This window comes from Semicossyphus pulcher, unplaced genomic scaffold (assembly GCF_022749685.1).
Source record: "Semicossyphus pulcher isolate SPU_LCO1_2020_fin unplaced genomic scaffold, fSemPul1.0.p SCAF_17, whole genome shotgun sequence".
Taxonomy (NCBI): domain Eukaryota; kingdom Metazoa; phylum Chordata; class Actinopteri; order Labriformes; family Labridae; genus Semicossyphus; species Semicossyphus pulcher.
In genome coordinates this window covers 18,453,051-18,480,518 of record NW_027211681.1, presented here as the reverse complement: position 1 = coordinate 18,480,518, position 27,468 = coordinate 18,453,051, and the positions used below count along the sequence as shown (strand labels likewise).

Sequence of the window (27,468 nt, the reverse complement as noted above, 5' to 3'; positions counted from 1 at the left end):
ATGTTGTATCGTGATATTATCGTAATCGTGGGCCACGTGTGGTATCGTGAGTTACGCTGTGATTCCCACCCCCAGTAACCCAGACAGTACATGACACACTGCGTGACCCTGAATTGAGAACAGAGGAGAAGAACGTCTGTTGCCAGATTGATTGGTGTTGGATTGAAAATGTTAGGAGCTTCCATTTTGGGTTTTTATTTAAACAGCAATGAATATTTGGCAACTTAATAGGATTATCATGACTTTACAGGAGGAGATGGAGCAAACAATTTCCACACATTCCCGTTTTGCAAGATATTTCTCTCTGTTACTAACAGTCAGTTTTTGTGATATTTTCTACCCCAGGAGGATGTGAAATGTTTTTAGCCTCTTCATCCACAAAACTTACATCATCAAGTTCTTAAGAGAAGTTTTCATGCATATTGAATTTAACAAACTCTGTGGAGTTCACACAGTCAGTGGAGATGAAGTCACCTCGGCTGTAGTGAAGTCGCCGCAGGCTCCCAGCACCCACATGTGCACTTTCTGCTTCATCTCCTCCGATCTTCTCAGGGCCTCTTTTACACCTCCGTACACCATCAGCATGCTACAGTGGATAAGAGAAAGTGCTGATGTGGTCCGACTGCTCTCTTTAATTTGTGATGAGCGTGGGAGAGCCGGACCCCAACGGGCCTGCCAGAGAGCCTTGTGGCCAGGTTGTGATGCAGCACCATCCCCTCAGCCAGCTGTAGATGCACCTGCCAAGTCAGCGCCCGCTTCCCTGTTCACTCTCCTTTTCTCACCATTACTAGAGGAGGAGAATCTGCAAGCTAAGAGCTGACCTCCTTCTTTATGCCCAGTCAGGGACGGGGAAATGTCACCTCTCTTTGGTTACTATTAGTGAAATATTCTTTAATTTAAAGCCATCACACTTCGGTTTTCCTCACACCTAATGTGCTTTTATGTAGCTGAATACTTCGGTGTCACAGCTCTTAAAAAATAAATTCAAGTTTTAATACTTAAAGATGATTTTTTACTGCCTCTTGTGCTGCCAGGGCTTAATAGCATTTTATGTTGTAAAACCATTTCTGGAAGGCAGTCGCACAAGACATTCAATTTCACAGTGTGTGTTTTTATACCAGAGCTGTTACAAAGGAGGATTAATGTGGTTACCTTTATTCATTAAACAGAATTATAAGTCTCTGTTGGATTACTTCAGTACTTCTAACTATTACACATACTTAAATCACATGAGCAAACATGACAAACACATGATGATGCACACGCTGATAGTGAAAGCCTCACATCGGGACTGTGGAGGAGCCGTTAGGTATCACTAGATGCTGTATCTCTCGGTGCTGATCAGATAGAGACGCCAGCAGAGAGTGTTAAAGTGCTGCGGAGTCCAGACAGCTGTAAATTTCTAAAGGAACATCCTGAACTGTGAAGACGACTCAGACTTGGCAGGCAGCTGCAGAGACTTCTGGGGATGTTTAGGATTTATAAAGACATACCTACACAGACATCAGGCAGCAGCAGCAGCACCCTGGATGACCTCTTATGTATTATATTAAGTTACTGTATGCTCAGTGTAAACATATCAAAGCAAAAATACAACTCTAGAAAAAGTATTAGACAAATGAATAGACAAAAGTTGCCATAGTTACATATGTTTCTGCTTTTCATCAATAACTGTATATGAAGAAGGACGAAGCATTTCATCTGCTCTCATTGTACGACTTGGAGCCAAAATACCTCCTGTGACGGGTGCTGCCGTCTTGCGATGGTGACGTCATTTGGAGCCAGAGCTGCACAGTAGAGATCGGCGGGTGGAGCCGCTGTAGCCACTTACGCTATCCAAAACACACACTTAACTTACAGAAAAAACAGCAAAGATCTCACACCAGAACAGCTTCTTGTGTTGGTCTGAAGCAGACGTTCACAGAAACTTCAGTGACTGTAGTGATTGTTTTAGTGACGTCTCCTCTCGCCGTTCCTCCTCTACTCTGCTAATCCAGAACAGATTGGCTGCAGGAGCCGTATTTGTCAACAGAGCTGTCAATCATTTTTTGACGGCATCAAATAACTAATTAAAAATAAACTTCAGAAAAATGAACACTTGGATGTAAATCAGCATGATAAGAACTATAATGGCAGAAACCATGTTTGAAAAACATTTATTGGACGTGTATTATTTTATAGTTTTACTCATGTCCCATCTGTTAACATGGAGGAGGCGGGCTTTATGACCTATACTGCAGCCAGTCAGCAGGGGGCGATATAGAGGTTTTGGCGTCACCTTTAGGGAGCTGTCATGTCGTCCATCTTTTTATACAGTCTATTATTTTCATGCCGCTGGGAAAATACTGACTGTGTGTTTCTATAAGGCTGTCTAAGCCAATGTATTTATGAGACACAATTAGAGAAGCATTTTCCGCAATTGATTTTTGTCTTCTATAATTAATATTAATCAGTTCTTGCAGCCAAATGCATAATGAAAGCAGGAAGAAAGTTATAGAAATTAGTTAAATTATTCTCTGTTTTATAGAAATTTAAAGGAAAATGTACATTTTTCATATTACGTGCCCAAAGGAACAGAAAAAACAGCTTCTGCTTGCTGAAATCATCCCTCCATACTGTCCTAAAACACATCCCTTCCCGCAGATGTTTCAGTGGAAGTCATGGTATACATAGTCTTCTTTGTGTTAGGAATAACAGGACATGTTTATCTGGTGACTGAGTTGGATACATTTCCAAACTTTGTCATAATTAGTCCAACATTTTCCACTTTGAGTTTTCTGTGTGTTTTAGGTCCACAAGGAAACATGTTCCAGGGAAACAAGTAGACTAAAAGTGTTTGAAGAAGATTATTAATGTGGAAGCTATCTTTGTGATTTGTCTAACTCTGACACCTGAAGGCTTTCATTAGTTGCATCGAAACTTTCTTGGAAGGCAGAGAGCCACTGATTTGCACTGATTTCTCCCTGGAAGACGAGGTCGATGCATCAGAGAGCAGTTTGACTCATGAGAGCGGTAATTGAGAGTCCTGGTGTCGAAGGTTCCCATCTCCAGTATGTCTGTCACAGACTTCAAAAGTGTCTTCAAAGAGGCTTTTGAATTTCTGGCACTTTTGGGGAAACATGTTTGACTTAAGAGGAAGAACACTCGTGCTTTTATGCAAAGTCTAATTAGCAACCAGGAAGGCAGAGATTTGCTCCGAGCCAGTTCTGTCACATTGTAACTTTGTTCCTTTGCTTTATTTACTGTCAGGTGTATTCACATTTGCATCTGTTAGTGGCTCAGTGCCTTTACTAATGAAAAACAACTGTCTCTCAGTGAGATGGCTCGGGCTTTGGAGGATGTAAATGTTAGGGAAAGTGCACGCTGCATGTTGAGGAATTATCGATGCGTGTTGTTAATAAATCCACCTGCAAGACTGAAGGTATGTGTCCCCTTCCAGAACCTTCTCTCCCTCCAGGCTGGTTACTTTGACCCTCCATTCAATGTTACAGGAGTCATTTACCTTTTGGTGATGCCTTCATGTTCCTCATCCTGACGCTTTTTTGTGTTAAAGAGCAATAAACATAAGAAACACAGATGATATGGCTCTTTCTGAGCCTGGCTGAATGCTTGGTAACAATGCATTTGTTATAAGCGTGTCTCCCCTGCATAATAATTAAGCGACATCGTCACTTGTGCACCAGAGACAGATGGCATGACCAACACAGGAGGGGAAAAGAGAAACTCTGGAGGCTGGGCTGTTTCCTTTAAAGCTGATTGTTTCCAGCCTGTTGGGGATGCGGCCTGATGTTCATGGTTTTGTCAGCTGAGCGACAAATTGTTGTAATTCTGCTGGCAGGAAATCCCTGGTACATACCCAGCCTCTGCTTTATGATATTGTGTCACAATTTGAGACAAAATTAACCCCCATTCTTGTAAAATTGAAGCCTTCATTAGCAGCCTCTGCAGAATTCATCCCTGAACAGCCACCCCTGCATCCACTGCCAGAACTGGTTGACTCTAATAGAAAACAGGAGCTTTATCCCTGGATGAGGCCAGAGGCAGCACACTGCAGCCTGGAGGCCAGCGAGAGCGAATCCTGTTGCCAGGCAACAGTTTACAGAGATAGAGGGGGGGGCTGGTAGTGGGGTCCTCCTCTGCTAACCCCCCCCCCCCCCCCCCCCCCCCGCCTGTCCTCCGTCATCGTCGCGTCAAGATTGGATCTGCAACTTGCCTGGCCTTGAATTATTGATTGGTTTTTTTCTCGGCGCAACAACATTTCACGCTTCTGTTCCTACCTGAGAAATCCAACCTGAGAAGTCACTGACCACCGCTTTGCTTTTTCATGAGGCTAAGGGGAAAATAAAACCAACACATCCAGAGAAAATTCATCTTGATTTTAGCTATAAAACGCTGACAGTCGTAATTCTGCAGTTTCTTTTCCTCTGTGAAAACTCTTGAGGATAGAAGAAGTTGAGAGAATTCAGCACTCGGTGCTTTCTGTCCTAATTACAGCCTGTTTTTTCATTTCCAAACGGAGGAAAAAACCACAAGATGGCAGGCAGAGTTCTTCTGTCTCATACTGAATACTTTAAGAGTTTTTTCTTTCCCTCTCTGCAGGCTTGTTTGTTTGGCGGTTGTTGATTTCGGATGCCCGTCTGTGATGGAGCCTTATTTGTTTCCTGAATGTCTAATCTGCCAAGTTCATGCCTCTGGCTACCCACTGAGAAGGGGCTCCTTGTTCTGTGTCTGCTGTCCCCGGCTTCTCCTGCACATTAACATACAGCTGTCCCACAGGATGTAGTGAGACAGGCACCCATGAGCTTCAGAGGGGAGCTGGGCGCTCCCTCTCCTCTCCCAGATTCAGCTAACAGGCAGCAGCCGCAGCAGATGGGCTGTGGAGATTAAACCACCCGGCACATGGCAGCTATTGTGGGCAGCCTATTGTGAAATTTACAGGTCATCTATAGGGTCATGGCTGAATTGGTGGGGCGAGCCCCGCCTCCCATACATGAGCCGGGTCGGTGAAGGTTTTGCTAATGATACCTTTTTGGCCTGTTAGGAATATTGATCAGCAGAGAGCGTGCTAACGGGAAGCAAGAGTCAGAGTGCAGGTTACAAGCTGCATAGCACACGTTTCCTTTTTGTTAAACAGCATGTCTGAGGATATTTGATGTTTTTTTCTTTATATTCATGTAACTCTAACGGGGAATCTACACAGGCATCGTATTTAAAGCATGTTTTTGTCTGCTGCGTGTTAGTGAAGCATAGAAAGCCATTGACTGCTATATAAACAGTAAGTTAAACCATGCGATCTCATCATTTTGGCCAACTTCGATTTCAGTTTCCTACTGAAGTTATCGATCGGCAAGATGAGCAGATTATACCAGTCCTGTTAATTCATTCTCATTTGACTTCTACATCCTACAAAAATACAGAGTTTATGCATAATTAAGAAACAGGTCTACAAGTCTGTTTCAAAGTTGTTGGCGTCACTGCCACCCCTATTTATGGCCGGGAATCGCTACTACCATTGGCTAACTTGGAGACTCATCTTTGCTGTAGCGGCAGCCGGTGTACATTGCAAAAAAGATGCTGCCGTGACGCATGCGGACGTTCGTCTGACGCTACAGTGTCGGTGTAGATTCCCACTAAGGCAAAAAATTACAACCAAAGCTATTTATTTGTTATATTAATTTATATTTGTGCTGTACACCACTATTGTTGTGTAAAACAACAACCGTTAGCTGCACTGTTACACTGGTTTCTTCAATATTATAAACATAGGCACTTTCCTGCAACTGTAGTCCCTCCCTTGATCAACAAATCTGAAAATAGTTTCTGGTTTTTGAAATCACTTCTTAATACCTTTTTAAAATGAAAGTATTAATTCATTACCTTTTTTTAAAGATTAACGGCTGCAGTAGGACCTTCAGGGCTGCCACAGAAAAGCTTTGTTGGTCGTGTTCTTTAAGACAATAAGAATATATAGAATATAAGCAGCCCATTTCTTTCATAAATATATTCGTCTACCATGTTTAAAAAGCAGTGTCAAAGGCCCCCGCAGCTCCCCTTGGAGAACTTGTCATAATGAAATAAAGGAGCGAAACGCCCCAGACGTGTCAGTAAACCCAGTTTTAAGCTGCTACATCATTTTGACTTGCCTGACATTTGAAATCTTGAATTTCAGCTCGCATTTGACTCAAAGGTCATGAAAGACGCTGAGGAAATAGAGAGTGACTGAAAGTGTTGATACCCTTTGACTTAAACATCTGCTGGAGTTAAGCTGCGAGTTCATGAACAGTTAAAGTCACACAAAAATGAACCATTTTGTATCTCATAAAATATAAAGTTCAGCCACTCAAGTGTTGTCAGCACCCACTCAAGTGTCTACTCCAATGATGAGTTCAAGTGTAGTCGGAGTTGACGATTGGATAACCCACTCTGGCTGCCGTGCTGGTTCACTTCACTCTTTCCTCTCTCTGAGCGTCACTGACCCCCAAGTTGTGTCCCACTATTTCTGAAATGCAGGCCAGACATCCCCCAAAGAAGGCTGTGTGGCTTCTCAGTTGAAAACATTAAAGCCTGCCATGCTGTTGCGGTGCGAGAGTATGACAGTGTGTGCTGAGGGAAGTCTATTTTTGGGAGGTTGTTCCAACCTCACTTCCATTTTCCACTCTTGTGCTCATTTCATTGACTGGCCAGTTGGCTGTGTCGGTTCTTTGTGGGGAAAGTTGTCGAAATTACAGGAAAAGAAGTGACTGCACAACATGTCATCTGGCTCCATGTGTTTAAAATAAGTGATAAAAAGCATCATCACTACTTAAAGTGGTAATCTTGAAGATCTCTGTTCCGTTATTTGGTGGCACTTATGGCAATAAACGGTAATTTCAGGAGCACACTTCCCAGATATCATTAAAGACATTAAATCAAATAGCTTTAGGTTTTGTGTTCTTGGTCTGTTGTTGTCTTTTTAGGCTTGTGGAGACTTTAATCGCTGCCATTTTCTGTTTTCAGACAAACAAACCCAAAAAATAATTATTTAAAAAAGAAAATAATGAGAAGATAAAAATAGTAATAGGTAGTTGCAGCCACAAATATATCCATTATACATGTAAATTAGCAAATTAATAGTTCCACCTCCGCAGACGTCCACGGTTGGCTCCGGTTGTAACTCTTGATTTTCCTCGCTGACGGTCGCTTTCCTTTTTAGACTGTCTACTACCTTCATCTGAGCGTCACATTTGTTTCTTTTTCTTTGGATTTTCACTTATTGTTGAAGTTGTATCTGTAGTCATCCATCTTTCATCCATAGAAGATTACTGTTTACTCGCAGCACTTGCAGTAACCGGAAACGCAGCCGCTTAGCTCCGCCTACCCTCTCTGGCAGACCAACCACTGCTGGGTGATGGAAAACACGTCACTAATTCGGCGCCGCTTGTTGCACAGACGACCAGTCTGTACTACTCTTTCATCAGTGGGCCATAGGCTCAATCACCATTGTGTTACCTCATTCGGCAATAGATAGTGACTTAACAGACATTTATTTAAATGAACATCTTCGAAATTATCACTTAAAATGAAACAATTTCAAAGTTCCCTGATTTCAGTTTTTCCAATGTGAATATTTCATTTGCTTTAATACTCTGTGACAGAAATCTAAATATCTTTGGGCTGTGGTAAAAAAAAAGACGTGAGAATTAGATCTTTGATTTTGATTGATATTTAATTGGACCAAAAAAACAACTAATGATTGACAAATGATTGAAAAAAGAAGAAAAAAAAACATTAGTTGACGCCCAAAAAATAGCTTAATATTTCAGGTAGTGTTCATATTAACTGAAGGTCCGGCACCATTTAAACAGGGAGGCATGTTTACTTTGGCTCATGCCATCTGCTGCTTTAATGCCTGCAGTAGCTTCATAAATGCTGGTTCGTCGCCCTCAGGCTACATGTCGTTACAATGCTGACAGCTCATCAACATGAGTGACAAGTTTTTGAGAATGGAGCGGGACAATTGACGGCTTGTAGTGACAATTCACTTCCTGTCAGGAGGTGAAAATTAGCATGTTATAGCCTGTTAAAGCTTGACCTCTACGTTAACACACAACTCCAGTGACCTTAAAGGGAGCACACTGACAGAATGATTGAAATCTTTGTTGTTCCAGGCGACCCGTTGTCCACGTTAGACGAGCCGCAAAGGGAAAGTAGGAGCCACAGTCTTGTTTTATTCTGATAAAAGAAGCTCATATTTATCTTCTGTTTTTCCTCCACCTGCTTCAGAAAAAGACTGACAGCTTGTTTTTGTGATATTTGAGAAAAAACATTCAGCTAACAGAAACTGTTGAAGTGTGGAAAGTATTGTTGGACACGACTGTGACTCTTTTTTAATAAAGAATGTCAGACAATATCCGTCTGATAATATGTGAAACAATAAAACTTCCATAACGCCGTGCCGACAAACTTTCACCGCCGGTGTATCAACATCATCTCATGCCTGAGACTCGCACTCTGCTGCCTGCTGTATGACTACGCATTGTGCTTTCTCTTTGCAAGGCTCTTGGGAAATTCTTGCATCCATTATGCATGGCATAAAGCACTACACATAAGCAACAAAAACACAGCAACTCCAGCTCCTAAAGGTGATTTACCAAATGACCCTATATACTCCACTCCCCTGATTAATTCTCTGTGAGATAGGAAGTTAGAGAGCGGTGTCTTCTGTGTGGACGGGTGTGTAGGAGGGCTCTCCGAGTACGTGTCAGAAGCTGTATGAGTTGGAGGCAGGGCGCGGGGAAGGACTGCAGCAAAGTCTGAACTGAATCACTGACACATAACCACAGTGTTCCAGTGTATACCCTTTATTTTGAGGGTTAAGCCATGAACAGAAACCTGGACATTGTTTCTCATAAACAACGTATTTAAACAGAAAGCAACGTTAGTTTAACTTCCATATTAGCTAATTAGTTTTTGAAACAAATCCGTCAATATCACAAAGTTAAAGTCTAATATAAGAGGAGTTTTAAGCAGTGCTCCTCAGGTTTTACATTAAATGCATGTCCAGCCATTCATAACTTCCTTTTAGCAACAGCTGGTTCTTCCTCTGCCCTCCGTCTGTCTCCGTGTTGCCCAGCATGAGGTGTAACTCCTCAGAGGCCCCATGCTGCAAACCCTCACAGCCAGACACATTTCCACCTTAAGATTCAATGGACATATGGCAACCAGCGTCAACATCAGCCTTACAATTGACCTTTCCCAAGTCCAGCTCCTCTTAGTTAATGTTGTTAGGTCTGGAAAGTTTGACCGAAAGAAACGCCTGTTCTGTTTCGCCCGATGCTGAAGTGTGTATCAGACAGTTTAGCTGGATCCTGACCGATATTGGTTTACACAGACCACAGACTGCATGAAAAGATGGACGACATGACAGCTTCCTAAAAGTGAAGCCAAACCCTCTATATCGCCCCCTGCTGACTGGCTGCAGTATAGGTCATAAAGCCCGCCTCCTCCATGTTAACAGATGGGACATGAGTCAAACTATAAAATCAAAATACACACCAAATAAATGTTTCTCAAACATGGTTTCTGTCATTATAGTTAGTTCTTATCATGCTGATTTACGTCAAGTGACAAGTTTAGTTTTATTTAGTTATTTGATGCTGTAAAAATTATGATTGACAGCTCTGTTGACAAATACGGCTCCTGCAGCCGATCTATTCTGGATTAGTGGAGTAGAGGAGGAACGATGACGATAAAACAATCACTACAGTCATTAGAGTTTCCATATCTGAGAACATCTGCGTCAGACCAACACAAGAAGCAGTTCTGCTGTTAAATATGCCGGCATGCGGGATCCTTGCTGGGTTTTTTGGGGGTAATTTACGTGTGTGTTTTGGTTAGCTGAAGTGGCTACGGCGGCTCCACCCGCCGATCTCTACTGCGCAGCTCTGGCTCCAAATAACGTCACTATCACAAGATGGTAGCGCCTATCATGGCGGCTATTTTGGCTTCAATTTCGTACAGTGAGAGCAGATGGAAACACATCATCCATCTTTATTTACAGTCATTGATATAGACCGATACCAATACAGATTTCAGAGGGGAAAAGTTTACCAATAACCGATATCGTGGTCAATGGTGAATTTTTTTCCTGGAATGAACATAGTTCTTCTCTACGTGACTTGGGCATCAATTTTGCACATATATGACTGCAGTGGTATTCAGGTGATAACTTTATTAGTGAATTTTTACAGTTTAATGTTTGCTGTAGATGGTGCTGCAAGGATTGTAAACTATGGAGAAACTATGGGGTGACTCAATTTCTCAGTCAACCCAAGCAATGCTCTCTGCTTTGTATCTTCTTTCACAGAAAGTCTTCATTATGGCACATATTTAAAAACATAAATATCCCTATACCAGTATATCTATGATGAGCCAATATTGGCCCCATAATATCGGCCAGCCAATATACCGTGTCAGTGCTTCTTATCTGGTGGGTTTTACATAAGTTTGAAGAGAAGCTTTTCTAATAAACTTCATATTCTAAAGTCTGTTAACCTCCTGTGCCTGGTAGATTTTTATCATCTGTTGTTAAGCTATCTTTGTTTATGTATATGCTGCTCCGGAGTACTGTAGCAGCACCATTCAAAAAAACCTGTCCTGTTACGTACACTAGATCTTTTCTGTCTGACATTTGTGTGTTTTGTGTTTGTGTGTGTGGGAGTGGAACAAATATGCTTGCGAGCCATCCAAGGTTCGCTGCTCCTCTGCCCTCGCTGAAATGAAACATTTATGACCCTTGACCTTTGTCATTCCATGTAGCCTTGGGAGACGCATCTTTCTTGCCATCACTATCATCCATCTAACCCTACTCTCTAAAGACTGTCTCAGATCGCTCAGTGTTATGCCATCACAGCATGACCCGATTTCTTCAGTACAATGAGGTCCACTCTTTCGCTCACATTTGATCCAAAATTCCAACCGAGATTACTTTTCTTATTAACTCACAGTGCTTCAGCCAAACGGGCTACTTGATCCTCAGATGTGCCAGCGTGGCAGATTAAACATGCTAAATATGATCCAACAGCTCTGTACACTTCATGAATCATTTCATTACTTATGATCACATTCTGCTGGATTCTTTCTCCGCCAGCGGTTTTCATTTTGCCTCGGGCTGTTTTGTTAAGTAATAGCTCCACATCTTTTGTGTTGGCAGTGCACAGCATTGTTAAGGGTCTGTATTTGTTAATGTGGAGCGACACAAGACACATTTCACTGCCTGTTCTGATTCTTACAGTACACCAATATAAAACTGTTATGGTTGCAATAGCAGGTATCGGTGCATAAAAATGTGTCTACCTATTCAGCACATTTGTATGGTTGCATTCATGTTTTAGGTTTTACTATTATTGGACAATATTTGAGTATTTCTATGAAAGATTTTTGAAAATTAAACTCTTCTGAAGGCCACATTTAATAATAATTAGTAAACTAATTTATTCATTAAAGCTGCAAGCTTTTAATTAAATAGTTCAAAATTGATTTAGAAAATGTTAATATTCTAACTAAGTATGCAAATTAATCAGTTATTTCCTTGCAATGTAGGGTAAAACTGAATCTTTAAAGGGACTATATAGCTTTACAGAACTTTAGTGATTTTTAGCAAATTATTTAGCTGCCAGGACTGCAATCAAACTCTTTTGGTTCACTCTCACCATACGTTTATATACATAGCATAGCATAGCATAGCATCATTTTCCGCCACATGGGTCTAAAACAGAGTGAATATTGTACTTAGATTTGCCAGGTGTTCTGTAATTAAGCAATATCACACTCAAGGTCGTGATGTTGTACGGCTGTGATTCGGTCGCAGATAATCACAGCAGTGCTGATATTCAGTACACCATCACAACCTCGAGTGTGATATTGCTGTTATACAACACTTATACAAGCAGCAAATAGTAGTACAAAGTAATAATCAACAACAGATTATATTTTTGCTCCCCCAACTCAACTAGTTTCACATTTTAACTGAAACTGGCCTTTTGTTGCTAAGCAACACAAACATTCTCTTGCACTCAAGTTACCACAGAGCAGCTACTTTGTATCATGTACATTTATCTGTAACAGTTTTCGGAGCACCTGGCTGAGGCGGAGTGATACACAGAGTGAAAAGTCCCAGTGATGTTGTACTGTATATCAGCACTCATGGAATGCCTCTTGTCCAATCAGATTACTTGGTCATGAACTAAGTGTTGTGTAACACTAGGTTAAACTTTAGATATTAACTAAAAGGTGACGCAATATCATTAATTTATTCTTCTTGATTAATGCACACTTGTTTTTCATGTTATATCTGTATGCACAGCATTTCAACAATCCAAACAGCCTGTGGTTTGGCGTTAGCGTTTCATTTACTGAATATATACTGAAGTAAAATCCGTCCACATGTCCACAGTCTTCATGCACGTTGCATTGCTGTATCGTTGCATCATTCATCTTTTCCAACAAACGGCCAAATATAAAGATGTGTGATCTTTCAAGTGCCGCCCTTTTGATCTCCTTTTCAAAGTACAGCCATGATGGTCGGCTCACTTTGTGCCATCCGACATGGCATTTGACAGCAGCCAAGTCAGGCACTAAAAAAAGTTGCTATCAGCCACTCTGCTGGTGGTCCATCAGTGATAACAATAATCCCACTTTAGACAAGAGCCTTGGCTTTCACAGCGTGGCCAGTGGACACATCTAAACAAGATCAAATGTGCCCTTCACTTTCTGGAAATTGGATTTGTGTTCCGATTGGAGTTGTGCATTTAGCTCTTATCAAATATATTTTGTCCCTGTCCATTTATGCCACTTCTCTAAGCCTCCCAAGATAGATATGACGACGTAAGAGCTGCAGTTTCAACTTCAAGCCGAGCAAACCTGTAAGATGTTCAACCTGCGTTCTCTCCAGATTACCTCATTAGTCAGGCCCACCTGTCAGCGGGATCCACCATGGTTTAATCTTCAGAAAACAGCTACAATACCTCACCCTCGAGACCAAATTGCTTTCCCAACCTTCTCTGATCACTTTCCCTCCTGTCCTCCTCTTTCTTGAACTTTGTCATTCTACAACTTGTAAGAGTGCCCCCCCATTTATCTTACCAGTGAGAAGGGTGATGCCTTGAACTCTCTGCTCTTTTCCTCTCGACAGTTTTTGTGTTTTCTTCAAGGAAACTTTTTGAGGAACATTGCTAAGACAGATGGCACCATTCCCCTTGAACACTATTGCCTCTCTGCTTCCTCACATTTAGGAAGACGAGGCTCAATGAGAGTGCATATTAGTATTATTAGTAGCGCCACTGGCATGTACTTTTGAACTATTTTTAACGCAGAGCCCCTCTTCCATTATAACATGTGCTTAGATAGGGTAGATACTGCGGTAATGAGTGTGAACTGTTCTTGAACACCTCTGCAAAGTTTCACTTAGAAGTTAAAGAGAATGCAAAGTAACAGGGCTTATTTTATGGACAAGGGTCATAAAGATATGCAAAGATCATACAGTACAAAAGCCCTGTGTTATTGTACAACAAGAGGCTGTAACTACAGATGCTTGAAGCACTCTGAGGCTGTACTTATGCACCGTGTTGGTTTGGGCCTAAAGCCAACATCAGTATGCCAACATGCAAACATTAACAATGCCGTAAGGCAGATATTTGGCAGTCACTTTGGCTTATATTTACCCATAAACCAAAGTATTGACACATTACAATTTGGACCGGATTATGAGGGGGGCATTAATGTCTGTACTGGAGTTCCAGTCAGTCAGTTTGGTCGTTGAGATACCAGATATATCATAGATGTGTGATAAGCTTTTGCCTTGCTCGTGGCTCTAGAAACAAGTCATTGAAATGGTAAATGAACTGTACTCACATAGCGCTTTTCTAGTCTTGCGACCACTTAAAGCTGCTTTTACACTACATGTCACATTCGCCCATTTACACGCTGATGGCAAAGGCCTAAGCACCGATCTCCAACCAGGTCTATGCTCATTCTTACCCGATGGCAATGCCTCGGGGAGCAATTTGGGGGTCAGTGTCTTGCCCAAAGACACTTCGACACATGACTGTAAGCAGTCAGGGATCAAACCCCCAACCTTCCTATAGAGAGATGACCAACTACACCACTGAGCCACAGCCGCCCCAACAGAATCATTGGGGTTATATCCTCTGGGAACCATGAATGCCAGAAAAAAATCATGTCCCTGCATCTAATATTTGTCGAGGTACTTCAGTCTACATCAAAGTGGATGATCCAACAGAACGACTCTGCCATCCCTCGAGCCATGCTGCTAACATGGTTTATAAAAACGGGTTAATTCTCCTTGGAAGGGTGACTGATCAATATATTTGCTTATGTCGTTGCTTCTAACAGAAGTTAAATCACATCCTCTGATCTCTGATCCGCTCAGATTAAGGTGAAGTCTCAGCTCAGGGGGAACTCAGCCATGTTGTCTTTTGAAAGCCTTTATTTGGAACAGCAAACATGCAAATTTCTGCTTTGTTGGAGAGATAAAGGGTGCTACGGGTAGATGCCGTTCCAGATGAGATCAGTATCACAAAGGAGGATTTAATACACAAGGCAGAGTGATGCTCGAGTGTTTTGTAGTGAGTTCAGGTCAAGGCATGAGACCAAGTCACTGTCGCAGTGTCCCCGCACGTTTTCCTGCCACCTTCTCAAGGATATTTAGGGATCTGTGGATGACAGGAATCACCTAGCGGGCACAATCTGGCTCGCTCTGCTTCATCTGGGATGCAGAGTGGTAATTCTGGATGATTAAAGAGGTTTATTTGGTTCTGTGTAAATGTTTACGCCAGCCCTGGCCAAGTTTCACCTGGCTCATCACACGCATTTCCATAACCTGCTTTCATTTCTGAATGAGAGATGACAGCTCAGGCTGCATCCAAATGCACAAACGGGACAGGCCTATCAGTGGAGAAGGATTAGAGCGGGCAGAAAATGTTAATACCTCTACAGTGAAATCTTTCTTGTACAGAAGTGGGCCATTGGAATGTGACCTCCTCCTGAGCTACTTATTGTTTACTGAATTATAATTTCTTGAAGAGTTATTTGACCTAGAGAAAATAGTTCCTCCTTCCTCTACAGAGCTAAAGCTTTATGACAGGGCTGACTTCATGTTGACTTTATTCATTCCAAACTTCATTTGTATCATGAACTCTTTCTAACTCCTAATACTTACTTTATATTGTACTTAACTGAAACTTGCAATTCTACCACTGCTACAGCTCTCATCACTGTACATGCACGATGAAAGAGTCAGTCTTCTCTATTGGTTCTTGTCCGTTTTCCTCTCAGTATGATTCATCTAATGATGGAGGGTCATTGATCATATAATATTTAGAATCCTGCTGAGACTACCTTCACGTTTTTCTGCGTCATAAATAAACTTAACTTTAGCCCGACTCCTTAAATGAGGAAGGTAGTCCAGTTCAGGGAAGTCACTCGCTCAATCATGACCTTGCCAACCTGCTGCCCATGCTTTCGAGGTCAAGTTGATCAGCATCAGGAGTTTGTGGCTCTTGGAGGGGGGAGAGAAGTTGTGCAACTGAGCTACACTTAGCAAGCCTCGGGCGCTCTGTTGTTGTGGGTACGATGTTTGTGATTGGACAACATAACGATCGAGAAAGCATCCAAGTCTTCAAAATGCAAAGAGACACACGTGGATTTCATTACTTCTAGTGCAACAAATGTAACACCTTTGAGAAAAGGATTGAGATGCAGAGTCCATCTTTGTCCCCACCTTTAAAATATTTCCCAGAAGGATCACAAGGACAACTTCAAGGTCATCCTGATACCCTCGTGGTCCTGGCGGGAAGAACTTAAGTCTGCTAAAGCTGACATGAGATTGTAGTTGTCCTGTCTTGACCTGAGGCATCTGTCTATTGTGTACGTAACATTTTCCTTTTTTTTTTCCAATGGAAACTGTTATTGGTCCATTTATTATACTAGTAGAAGTGTTGTATATGTTAGATTTTGGTTTTAGAATGTTGAACTGGGGTTTAAAGCCGATCAGAAGGCAGCATGTGCACACGTTTTTAGATTGTTCCAAATGTATTATTATTATTTCAGAGGGTTTGAAAACTTTAATTTTGCATGTCCAGAGGTCAACTTTGCTTTGCACAAAACATTCATATTTATTCATTGAATTGTTGAGGACTTTCTGTTCGCTCGTCTCCTCAGTTCAGCGTCCACAGTGAAGCCACAGAGTCGATATCGGCTTCCGGAAGCACTCAGACCGGACTTCTCTTCTCCATGGGGAAATCAGCGTCTTGATCCTTTATTGCCTCAATGGGGGGTTCTGCGGTCACTTTTACTGGTACACATTACTAAATGAGGAGACAAGAGAGACATTGTAGTTCTGCTACGGATGCAGTAAAGGATCATCTTTGTTGTCTGAGCCGTACTGTAGCTTCTGTGTTAGAGGGGAGCAGCAGATTGTAAGTTCATTCACTGTTCCTTTGTTTTACAGACACATGAGTCTTTTTAATCCCGAGCTGCAGAAGCCCACAGCCTCCTTTTGCTCTTAAGAACTCAACCGTTTTATTCTGCATTGCATCATTATTGTGTTTACCAGCTTCCTTATGCTCATTGTTAAAGAAAACATTGCTCAATTGATTTCTGTATTTGTGACAGGCTTGGTTCCAAAAACGCAATCCATTTTCTATTTTCTATTAATAGTAGGACTAAAGAACTTATTGTCTCAACAGAAGACACTAAAATGCATAATAGCATAAAAGTAGACCACTCATTAACTCCCCCAAAAACTCAAATTTAGCATTTAGCTTTACTTTTTCCCCAATATTTTACAACACAGCCTAACTTTTTAAGCCTTTCAGTGTACGTGTCTTTGTGGGGGATAACACGGGACATTAGGTTGTTGAATGTAATCATTCTCCCCTCATTGTTGAAGCTATTGTACATGTGTTCGTTCTCACCATAGGCCGCTGCCTACTGGCCTTTCCGCTTGTATACGTTTCCAAATGCCGCATCTGCTTGAAACTCCACCTTCTAAATAATTGCCGATAATTGCAAATCAGGACCGTTTTTTTCTTCATTTATTCTCCACGAGCTGCATTGGTGTCACAGGGGAGATAGCAGAGGCCCTCGCTTTAATTTCTTTTTTGACCTGACCCCTTCAAACTTGAATGTTTCGGTCGCGTGGGTGGCTGTAGGATATGTTAATTCGACTCCATGCAGATGATGCTATTATTGTCCTTCGCGGAATGCCATGATCCATGGTTTCCTTATTCATCAAACCTCCCCCCCACACGCATTGCATCTGTCCGGCCTGGAATGAGGCTCACACTTCACCATTTCAGAGAAAAATCTATTGAGAGGAGAGACCCCCCCCCTCCCCTCCCCTTAGTCCTCATTTTTTTCCACACAGAGGACAATCGCACAATGACATGGTCCCGTTTAGTGATGCATCACTGCCCAGGAAGTATTTGCCTCTTTCAAGTTCACCACCTCATATTAAACATTTGCTCTGGAAAGCCTCTTTTCTCCCGTGGTGTAGCTTCTTCCCACCAACATCTGTGGCTTTAGAGGAGGCCAGCCAAACCGACTAGACAGGTGTTAGACCTTTAATACCCCTTCTAAGGCTTCAGCCATTAATCCCTTAGCATAAAATTAAATTGACATATTAGATTATCAATTTAGCGCGGCAGCGTACTTTAATTTTAATAAGTAGCTAATCTGCTGGTTACTTTCCTGGTTATTGGATTACAAGTTTGGCCTTTGGACAAAAAAACAACTTCCCCTCTCGGCTTGCTTCTGTTGTGCAACCAAAGACATCCACATTAACAGCATAGAAGATCAAAAATTCAAGCCAGTCTTAGTATTTTAGAAGACAAACCAAAGAGTTTTTGCCATTTTTATCTTTAGATCATCGTTCGCAGACTTATTGTTTAAAGTAGTAACCTTGAAGATCTCAGTTTCGTTTCTTTGCCGGCACCTATGGCGATTAACAGTAATTGCGGGAGCACACTTACCAGATATCCAGACAGTGTTGCATGTGTGACGTCCACGGTTGGCTCTTGTTGTAACTCTTGATTTTCCTCGCTGACGGTCGCTTTCCTTTTTAGACTGTTCGCCTTCATCTGGGCGTCGAGTTTGTTTCTTTTTCTTTGTATTTTCACTTATGTTTGAAGTTGTATCTGTAGTCATCCATCTTTTCTTTGTTTGTTCAGCCATAGTAGATTACTGTTTACTCGCAACACTTGCAGAGACCGGAAAAGCAGCCGCTTAGCTCCGCCTACCCTTTCTGGCAGACCAACCACTGCTGGGTGATGGAAAACGCGTCACTAACTGGGCGCCGCTTTTTTTCCCCCACGAAAGTCGCCACAGACGTCCAGTCCATAATAATACTATATACTGCAAATGCAAAGGCTTTCATCAGTGGGCTGTAGGCTCAATCACCATTGTGTTACCTCATTCGGCGATAGATAAACATTTATTTAAATGAAAATCTTAGATTATCACTTTAAGCTCTATATTATTTAATAATTGAGTTGCCTCCAAAATGTTAAGACGTAACCAATATAAGACATACACAAAACAATCAAAACAATAATCACTGAACTAGCTGATAATTCATTCAATTCAAACTTTATTAATCCCTCTGGGAGCAATTGGTTTGGAGCAGCTTGTACATACGAGGCATAGAAAAACAGCGATGAGCAGACAACAATAAGTTATACATAAGCTAAAATATGAAATTAGATCTAAAATGAAAACTGGTATTTAGTATATTTAGACTGATAAATAATCAAACTGGATGAAAGCAGTAAACGGATCAGTCTTAATAAAAGGATAGATCAAGAAACTGATGATTTGCAGCCAACGTGTCCTCATCCATTCAGTAAATGTGCTCCTTGTATCATAAACAAGGATGCTAAACTTATCTGCAGACTGCTGGAGTATCTTGTTGAGTCAGTATGCTGAAACCTTGGCATTGATGTTGTGTATTTGTGCAAAGTCAAATGAGACAGCATTTGCATTTCCCCACCAGCTATCTTCAGCACCGCCATGCAAAGAGTGTATTTCTGTACATCCTCCTCTGTGCAAATATCAGAAGCAGCCGCTGGTGTCTGCTGCAGCGCTGCTACCTAAGAATGTTTGTTTGTGATAATAACGAAACGGGATGGTTAAAATTGATGGGAAAATGTTTTCTGACCACTTTGGTTTTTGAAAAGCAGGAGGTCAGCATCAGAGGAGGGAAGGAGGAGGAGGAGGAGGAGGCCTGTTAATGCTTTACCAACCGGCAGAAGGAGAGCGACAAAGGAGGCCACGGCCTTTCAAAGGCCACAGTGCAGCTCCTCTCGCATGCCAAACATTCCAATGTGCTGTGTAAAGGTTGAGCCTGCGGAGAGCGAGGAGAGGGCCTTTCTCATGAGGGCCACCTTAAACACGCACAGACAAAGCTCGACTCGCCATGTCTGATGCGCCCACACGTCCCCCAGTTTGAATATTTTCTGTGTGTGATTTTTACTGCCGAGAAAGTGTGACTAAAATTCCCTTGACACCTGTCATGTCTGCTCAAACGATTTATATCTCTTACTTCATTTGTCCAGACTTTAATTCATAAAATCAGGCGTGTTCCTTTATGTGATTGGCTTTTATTCACTTTGAAAATAGGCCTGCACGATATGAGGAAAATGTCCACAATACAATAATCTTGCAATGGCGAAATAACGTGCTATAAATACATTATAGCATGCATATTAGCCATGGTTAAACTGAGTGACATGCAATGCTATGACATGCATTGAAGTTCCGGCTGCTGTCACGTAAATACAGAAGAACAACACACAACGGCAGTTTGTTCTTTGTTTCATGCAACATGCAGCAACACTGGCAGGACAGCCAGGTGAGAGAGCTTCTTCTGATCCGAGGGGACGAACAAATAAGGCGACAGGTTTCCGGCGAGTTTATGACGTCAGACGGTGACGCAGCAGAAAAGAGACCGAAAGGAGTATACTTCACTGGCAATGGGAAAAGAGACAATCGGCATTTATTAGCGGTTCTTTCCGCGTCCCGAAAACGAGCTAATTTTGGCGGGAAAGGGGTATTAGTTTTCAACACAGCGTCAACCACATTTTCTTCGCTCTTCCTCCTCCTGTAGAAAAACTTGCTTCAGCTAACGGCTAGCTGGGGCTTCACCTGATTGGCCCGTGTGTCCAGGACTGCAAATGTGTACAATACGAGTATGGTGCATCTTCCTGACATAGTTTTTCCCATTCTTTGCATTTCAGGCTTACTTTTGAGATGTGGATATTTATGTCCCGACGACGATGATGAAAATATGGTCTGTTGTGAGGTCCTATTGCAGAGTATCACATTACAATAACTTCCTGATTGTCGAGTTTAAAATAACTCAAACTCTCTCTCAAATTGTGGGTTGTTTTTTTTTTATTGTTGCCAGAACTCTCCTGCCAATTTTCCTTTCAGTGACAAGCCCTCGACTCCCCCCTGTGCCAGGTCACTCAGTAATTACAGGTGTAGTCGGGAGTGTCTGGAAGGCTGCCAGAACTCAACGCTCCATCACCTGTGAATAGAAGCTTCCCACGACCCTTCATTGTGTCCCCTGTTTCCGTGATCTAACGCTGAAGTCTTGTGAGGTCGAGCAAATGTCGAAGATCTATTGAAACTGATGCTGTGCTCCAGACTGGCAGGAACTGGATATCTTAAACAGTTCTGTATGAAAAGTTAGAGCATGCTCAGAAGCCAGCAAATGTAAGCTCAAAAGTGGTCAGTTTGTCGTGCTTCACTTTGATCTCTTGCAGCACCGTGACGTAACGCATTTGGCCGGGGACGCCGTTTTAGATTCTCTGTTCTCAATTTGTCCAAATTAATCAAACAAAAAGCTTCGGGTGTGTTTATCCTGCGTGGCTAAACAAGATAAATGTGCCTTATGCTGCAACTCAAAGAGCCCTGTGACAGTAAGTGTTCATGGGTTTTCAAACTGAAGCTGCCGTCTTGGGGTTGTGATTTTTACTGGCTGTAATAGCAGCTGTAAAGCCATCAGAAGTGCACATTGTTGTTAACCGGGCAGCTGCGATCGCCCCCATTACCTGCCGCTCTGTAATGCAAATATTGGCCTGGTCCCTGTGTGCAAATAGGCAGGTGCAGCTGGACGTGGATCCATTCACACTGGCCCCTGATGGGTTAGAATGGAGGACTATGTAGTAGGCTATATGTTCCACTTACTTTAAGTATCATAAGTAAAAGTAGGCCCGAATATTATATAGCATCATTATTATTGGTACAGTGACATGTTAGCAAGGTTAGCTTTGATCGAGGTGGAGCTGATCTTAACTGGCTAAGGGGAGCTGCACCTAATGCAGGTTTGTATAGTACTGACAAGTTCCTGCATAAATCTCTTGAATTGAGAGACATTTTATCGCCAGCATTTTTTGATAGTGGACGTTTTGCTTGATTAAGCGGCTGAAAGATTAATCAAACATTCTCGTGCACCAGCTTCTCGATTGTGGAGATTTGCTGATCTTCTTTGTCTTGCATAATAGTTTACCAAGTACTTTAGAGTTTGGGACAGCTGGTGGGACTAAACAAGCAATTTAAAGCAATCTGTGGCAATCTGGGACAGCAATTCTTCACTGTTTGTTTTCTGGCATTTCATAGACACAATGATGAATCCAAGTGTATTCTGCAGACTCATTGTTAATAAAACTATTAGGACCAATAGTTGCGGCACTTATATTTTCTTAACTGGTTTTATATTTTTTATGTAAAGGTTGAAAAAATGTATTTCCCTTATTTACTTTAAAATGGCCCTAAGAAGATCATTTCCATTTTTTACTTCATGGTTACTTTATTGGCGTTCTTCAGTATAATATAGTCGATGCAGAGCATTACGGAGGTGAGGATGCCTCCTATGTTAGAATAGAAAGAGAGCCTTGGGCGGGGTGTGCGGTTGGTTGAGGTTTTTCGGTTCTGCAACAAGTGGGGGGTCCACCTTTTTTATGCCTAAGCACCACCGCGTACTCCACCCGGTCTCTGTCCCTATCCTCGGCTGGTCTCGTGCTCGCGGAGGATGCTCTTTGCACCGTGTTGAGCGTCGGACTGCACCATTCCTGCCGTCTCCACCGGGGAGGCTGTAATCCGATCCTGTTGGAGGAGCCGTCGTGCAGCCTGTGAAGAGGAAGAGGGCACTGCTCTGCGCTCTGACGCTCTCCTCCTCCTCCTCTTTCTCCTCCTCTCCTCCCCTTTCTGCCGAGTGTCACCCTCTTCCTCTCTCATCTGCTCACTCCCTGCTCGGTGAGGCTGGTCGGCGGAGCACACGCCTCCGGGATCGTCGCATCGCATTGTTCACCCACCCGATCGGCGTGACACTACGGAGCCTATTTCCACTTATTTTTTAATGCCTTTACCGGGAGGATCTACCGCATGCACGCCAGTCCGGTGACGTGCCCGAGCATGTTCACATCAGAGACGGATTTACCTGAGAGTACGCTGCCCTCACACTGTCAGAACCGTCTCCCCGCCGCGCGCACACATTTGGACTTCACCGTTTGTCACTGAAGAGGAAAAAGGGAAACACACCGGATTACAAGGATGGGGTTCTACGGCACTTTAAAGATGATTTTCTACAAAGTGAGTACGATTCCAGCCGCCCCACACATCCCCGTGTCTTATTATTCCATGTTTGACTCGTCGCCCTCATTATCTCTGACGCGCCTCTCGCGGCAGATTGTGCGGCCACTGCGGAGGATGAACAGCAGCGTAGCAGACCCCCAGAGACGCTGCTTTAATTGCCGGGGCCTATATGTTGTGTTGCGTTCAATGTTGGAAAATCACGACGTGATTTGGCATCTTTTCCCCCTTATAGATACTTCAGCATGTAATTAAACGACACCGAACCAGTACAGAACTCATAGTTACAATATCTGTATCACTTACTGTATATATGTGCGTTTAATTCTGATGCTGGGTGCATATATGTGCGTTTGTTCCGTATTATACACCACTCAATTTCCTCCTCTGTATTGCCTCAGCTTTGGCTCGATGCTCTCTGCACCTGTGCATCAGCTGTGGTCCTCCCTTCCATATAATGCCCTAGCTATAACACACTGTATATACCACATATATATAGCTGATTTCCCCATATCCTATATGTATCACATGCAGACCTCCACTCTGATAAATAGCCTTTAATTCCAGGGACGAAAACAGCCAATTCCCGCTGCAATTCTGGTCCCAGCTTGCAGGGTTATTATGATTCTACATTATGCAGCAGCGGTTTATCTCGCACTGACCAAAGTGACTGCTGGAGATGCACGCATGCGATCAGTCTGCTGCTGCTGCTGCTGCCTGTTGGAGTCGCCTATCCCCTGACATTGTGCGCTCGCCTCGGGCTCCATCCGCAGATAATGGGTCACTGTGTCAGACTGCGTGAGGTAGAATATCCTCAAGGATGTTGGGTGTATTGAGCTGGATGGCGGCCATACAATGATGCTCCCTTAGCTGGAGATGCATGAGTACAAACAACCCAGACAGAGAGTGCAATGTAAACAAATGTGTTAATCACTCATTCAAAATCCTACTCTCATTGTGGGTTTCTTTTGTGCGGCTGTGTGCACTTCGCCTGTGTGTTGTTGAAGGTTTTACTCAATTAATCCTAATGATTGAGTGAGAATGTCATTCTTAATCAATGGGCGATCGTTTATTGAATCGAGCGGTGACTCATTTGTATTCTCCATCCATTTTGAGGCATCAGGATTGTGAAGCCGGCCCTTAGAGCTTGAATGTTTCACTCTTCCCTTTCATGCCAGTGACAGAAACTGACACGCCGAGACCGATTTGATATTAAAGACGCATTTTCTGCTTCGATTCCAATTCTGCTTCTTATCAATTCCCTTAACTTGCCGATTCTTCCCGAACGTCCAAGTGTCTCTGCGTCTTCCGCGGCGCTGATTGACGCGAGGAAACTGTCTCACGGCTGCTCGAAAACGGCGTTTGATATACGAGGAAACAGTTCTCAAGTGACTGATGCTGCAGGATGTAGTCCGCGCTGGAATGAATCAACACATTATGTAAGAGCGATTGCTGTCTTTAAAATATCATTAACTCTGTGTGTATCCATCTGTCGCGCTTTTTGGACTGATCGGGAATAGGGGGGGAAGCCAAGAGGAAGGAGGGAGGGCGGGAGGACTGATTAGCAGTGATTTACAAACACTGCGTTCTCCGGTTACCTTTTCCCAGGCTGAAACACAAGAAGACGCTGGTTACACGCTGTGTTTTGTTTTTCACGCCCGCGTTTAGTTTGGGGTTTTTCTTACATGTGCACACAGAGGGGCACACACTCAAAGCCAGCCAGCGCTCCCCCCTTTTCTCTTTCACACACACACACACCCAATGCATTCATACACACACCCAGGCTCTCCTTGGCTACTGAACTGCCATTGCAGTGAGATCACCGCTTTAAGAACAAGGCAGTTGGGTTTAAGAGCTGGATCTTAACAGGCAGGAATATCTTATAAACCCTCCCTGTTAGTTTCCCTCGCAGTCAAACAGGCTCTCAGCCCGATATCTAAACGCAGACAGGTGGGGACTTTGCTTTTTGCCGCTTAGATCCAGTCTCCCGGTGCCCTTTCTTTACATTCCCATCATGAATTACTGCACATTTTTACAGCTCTTCCCTTCATCCCCCCTCTGCAGTTTTACACAGGAGCTGACTTGTGAGGAAAAGATCACAAATCATTGGTCAGACAGAAGAGTAAAGTCCGGGGGGCTCCTAAACCTGCAGTGCAAGTTGGTGTGCTAGTCATGTACACATGCCTCTATAAGCTCAGTCTTTGCTGCTTGTTTTCGGTGCATTGATTCATTCTGTATCCAACGTTAAACGATCCTGAGGTGATACCTTAAGTAGGATGCCGTCCTCGCTGAAATCCTCTCATCATTCAGCATTTCTGAGTGGCTTTTTTTGTTGGTACATAATTATTTTTGATATATCGCGTGCTGTGCTCCCGAATGTGCGCCTCAGGCTGAAAAAACTGAGGACAAATCACACACGCGTACACACATTCAGCTAAATTATAGTGATAAACAAAAAGCACACAGCGAGAGGACAGACGTGTAATCATGCCACTGTGACGGCAGACAGTTTGGAGTCGAACGCAAGTGCTTCCTTTTGTAACATACAATGCTATACTTACACACTCGGAATGCTTCATATAAAAAAGCTTTGTTTGCGCTTAAATGGAGGGAAAGAAAGTTAATTTTGGATGTGGTTTCTGGTTTTAACAAGCTATTCTAAGTGTGTAACAGCAGAGGGAAAGATCTGCAAGATATTCTGCAGTACAGGTTGTTGCTTGCAGCACAACAAGCTGAGAAACTTCGGATTCGGAATAGTAATGCTTCCCAAAAAGACCTTTAGAGAACAAATTCTTTCTACCCAAAATCCATTCGTCCGTCTATTATCTATGTTCTGTTCAGGGTCGCAGCAGGGCTGGAGCCTATCCCAGCTGTGATTGGGCGAGAGGCGGGGTTACACCCTGGACTGATACGTGGGCTGACACGTAGAGGCAGACAACATTTCACGCTCACACTCACACCTACGGGCAATTTGTTTTTAGAGTCACCAATGAACCTAACGATGTCTTTGGACTGTGGGAGGAAGCCGGAGCACAGGGAGGGAATCCACGCATGAAATGAAAGTGACCCCTTGTTGGTCTTTAAAGCTGTGAAGCCTAGACAGAGAATTGAGACAACAGTGTTTTTGTAGCATTACTGGCTTTACTAAGCTCACACTTAAACATGAAACACATTAATTAAACCAATGAACAAGGCCACACCGCCACATTGCATATCGTATTTTGGCCAGACACTTAAACACGCAGTCCGTCAGTTAGCGTGATGATCACGAGGGAGCTCCGATGAGACGCTGATCGCTTGCATGTGTGCTGCGAGGCCGTGCCAGAGAGAGTGGCAGGCATGGGATGAAGAAAATTGGCTCTGCCGGCCCGTTACACAGGCTCCTTTGTTTGCACAGTCGGGTAGGTGGTAACGGGGACTGGGGTGTTGTGTGCTCATGCAGGTGATAGAAAGAGATAAAGAACTGACTCGCTCTGTTTTTCTTTCTCAAGTATCAGTGTGAATCCAACTTCAATGCCAAAGAATGCCCCGTGTACCCTCCCTGAACACTTTGTGGTTATTATGTGTGCATGAACACGCTGCGTTGCTCCTGGAGTTTTGGGTGTGAACGTGTGATCGCCTCTGGATATTGTGGTAGTGTCTGGTTGCCCTAGGATCCATGTTCGCTTGTCATGTGTTTCCAACATGGAAAATAATCAAAACAAAGCACAGCCTTGTTAAACAAGCACCTGCTTTGTAAGTGACTGGCTCGTTTTATTTGGCTGCTTTATCTACAGAAACCTCGCTGCTTTGTAATGAAACATGCTCATAAGTGGAATCTCTAGCCTGGGCATTAAAGTTTAATTTCACATTTGCATAAAGCTGCTGCAAGAATGTGCCGCCTGTATTTAATATGCTGAATTTCAGACATAATGTTAACAAAGTCTGTGACTTAAAGAAGCAATTTTCTGCTTCCGCTACTGTTTTTTAAAAACTCAGTGACCCTTTCTTACATTTGTTTTTCATGAGTTGGCTTCTCCTAAAAATAAAAGTGCCTCTTTGAAAGAAAGTTTCAAGCAGAAAGAAAGGTGACTTACGTGCATTTATGTGTGTACTTCTCAGAAGCATGCAATGTAATAATAAGGTTACTGTTTTGTGCTTTTAATCCCAGGCTCCCCCAGTGTTTGTTTTTCTAAAATGTTTCTTTTCCTTCTTTGTTATTTTTCAGATGAAGAGGAAGTTGGACCATGGCCCCGAGGTCCGATCGTTCCCTTCAGGAAAAAAGCCCTGCAAAGGCCCCGAGTATCCAAGGTGAGGCAGCATGTTAATATCACCTTAACACCTCTCAGTTCCCCAACAGAGACAGTCTTCCATATTTTCTTTGACTGCAGTGCTCTGCATTATTCTCCCACGCAAGGGTCAAACTGATTAAAATTGAGCTGACGGTCGTTTGCCATCACCTGAGCGTCCAATTTGTTTCTTTTTCTTTGGATTTTCACTTATTTTTGAAGTTGTATCTGTAGTCATCCATCTTTTCTTGGTTTGTTCAGCCATAGTAGATTACTGTTTACTCGCAACACTTGCAGACAGCGGAAAAGCAGCCGCTTAGCTCCGCCTACCCTCTCTGGCAGACCAACCACTGCTGGCTGACGGAAAACGCGTCGCTAACTGGGAGGCACTCGTGACTGTAATACTGCAAATGCAAAGGCTTTCATCAGTGGGCCATAAGCTCAATCACCATTGTGTTACCTCATTCGGCGATAGATAGAGACTTAACAGACATTTGTTTATATGAAAATCTTAAAGATGGCTTTACAGCAGCCATATCTCCCTATTGTC

At 42.9% G+C, this 27,468-nt stretch overlaps 1 protein-coding gene across 5 annotated transcripts in view; it reads left to right on the top strand.

The window, feature by feature from the left end:
- Window positions 1-27,468, top strand: part of fbxw7 (F-box and WD repeat domain containing 7) — a 137,840-nt gene that overhangs the window by 82,833 nt on the left and 27,539 nt on the right. For 4 of the 5 annotated variants that reach the window (XM_069665712.1, XM_069665709.1, XM_069665711.1 and 1 more), the window contains one exon: window positions 26,858-26,940. In XM_069665712.1, coding sequence (XP_069521813.1) covers window positions 26,858-26,940 — 83 coding nt within the window. Of the gene's footprint in view, window positions 1-22,605; window positions 22,651-26,857; window positions 26,941-27,468 lie in introns of those variants that run through there. The other variant, XM_069665713.1, reaches the window with a different exon arrangement.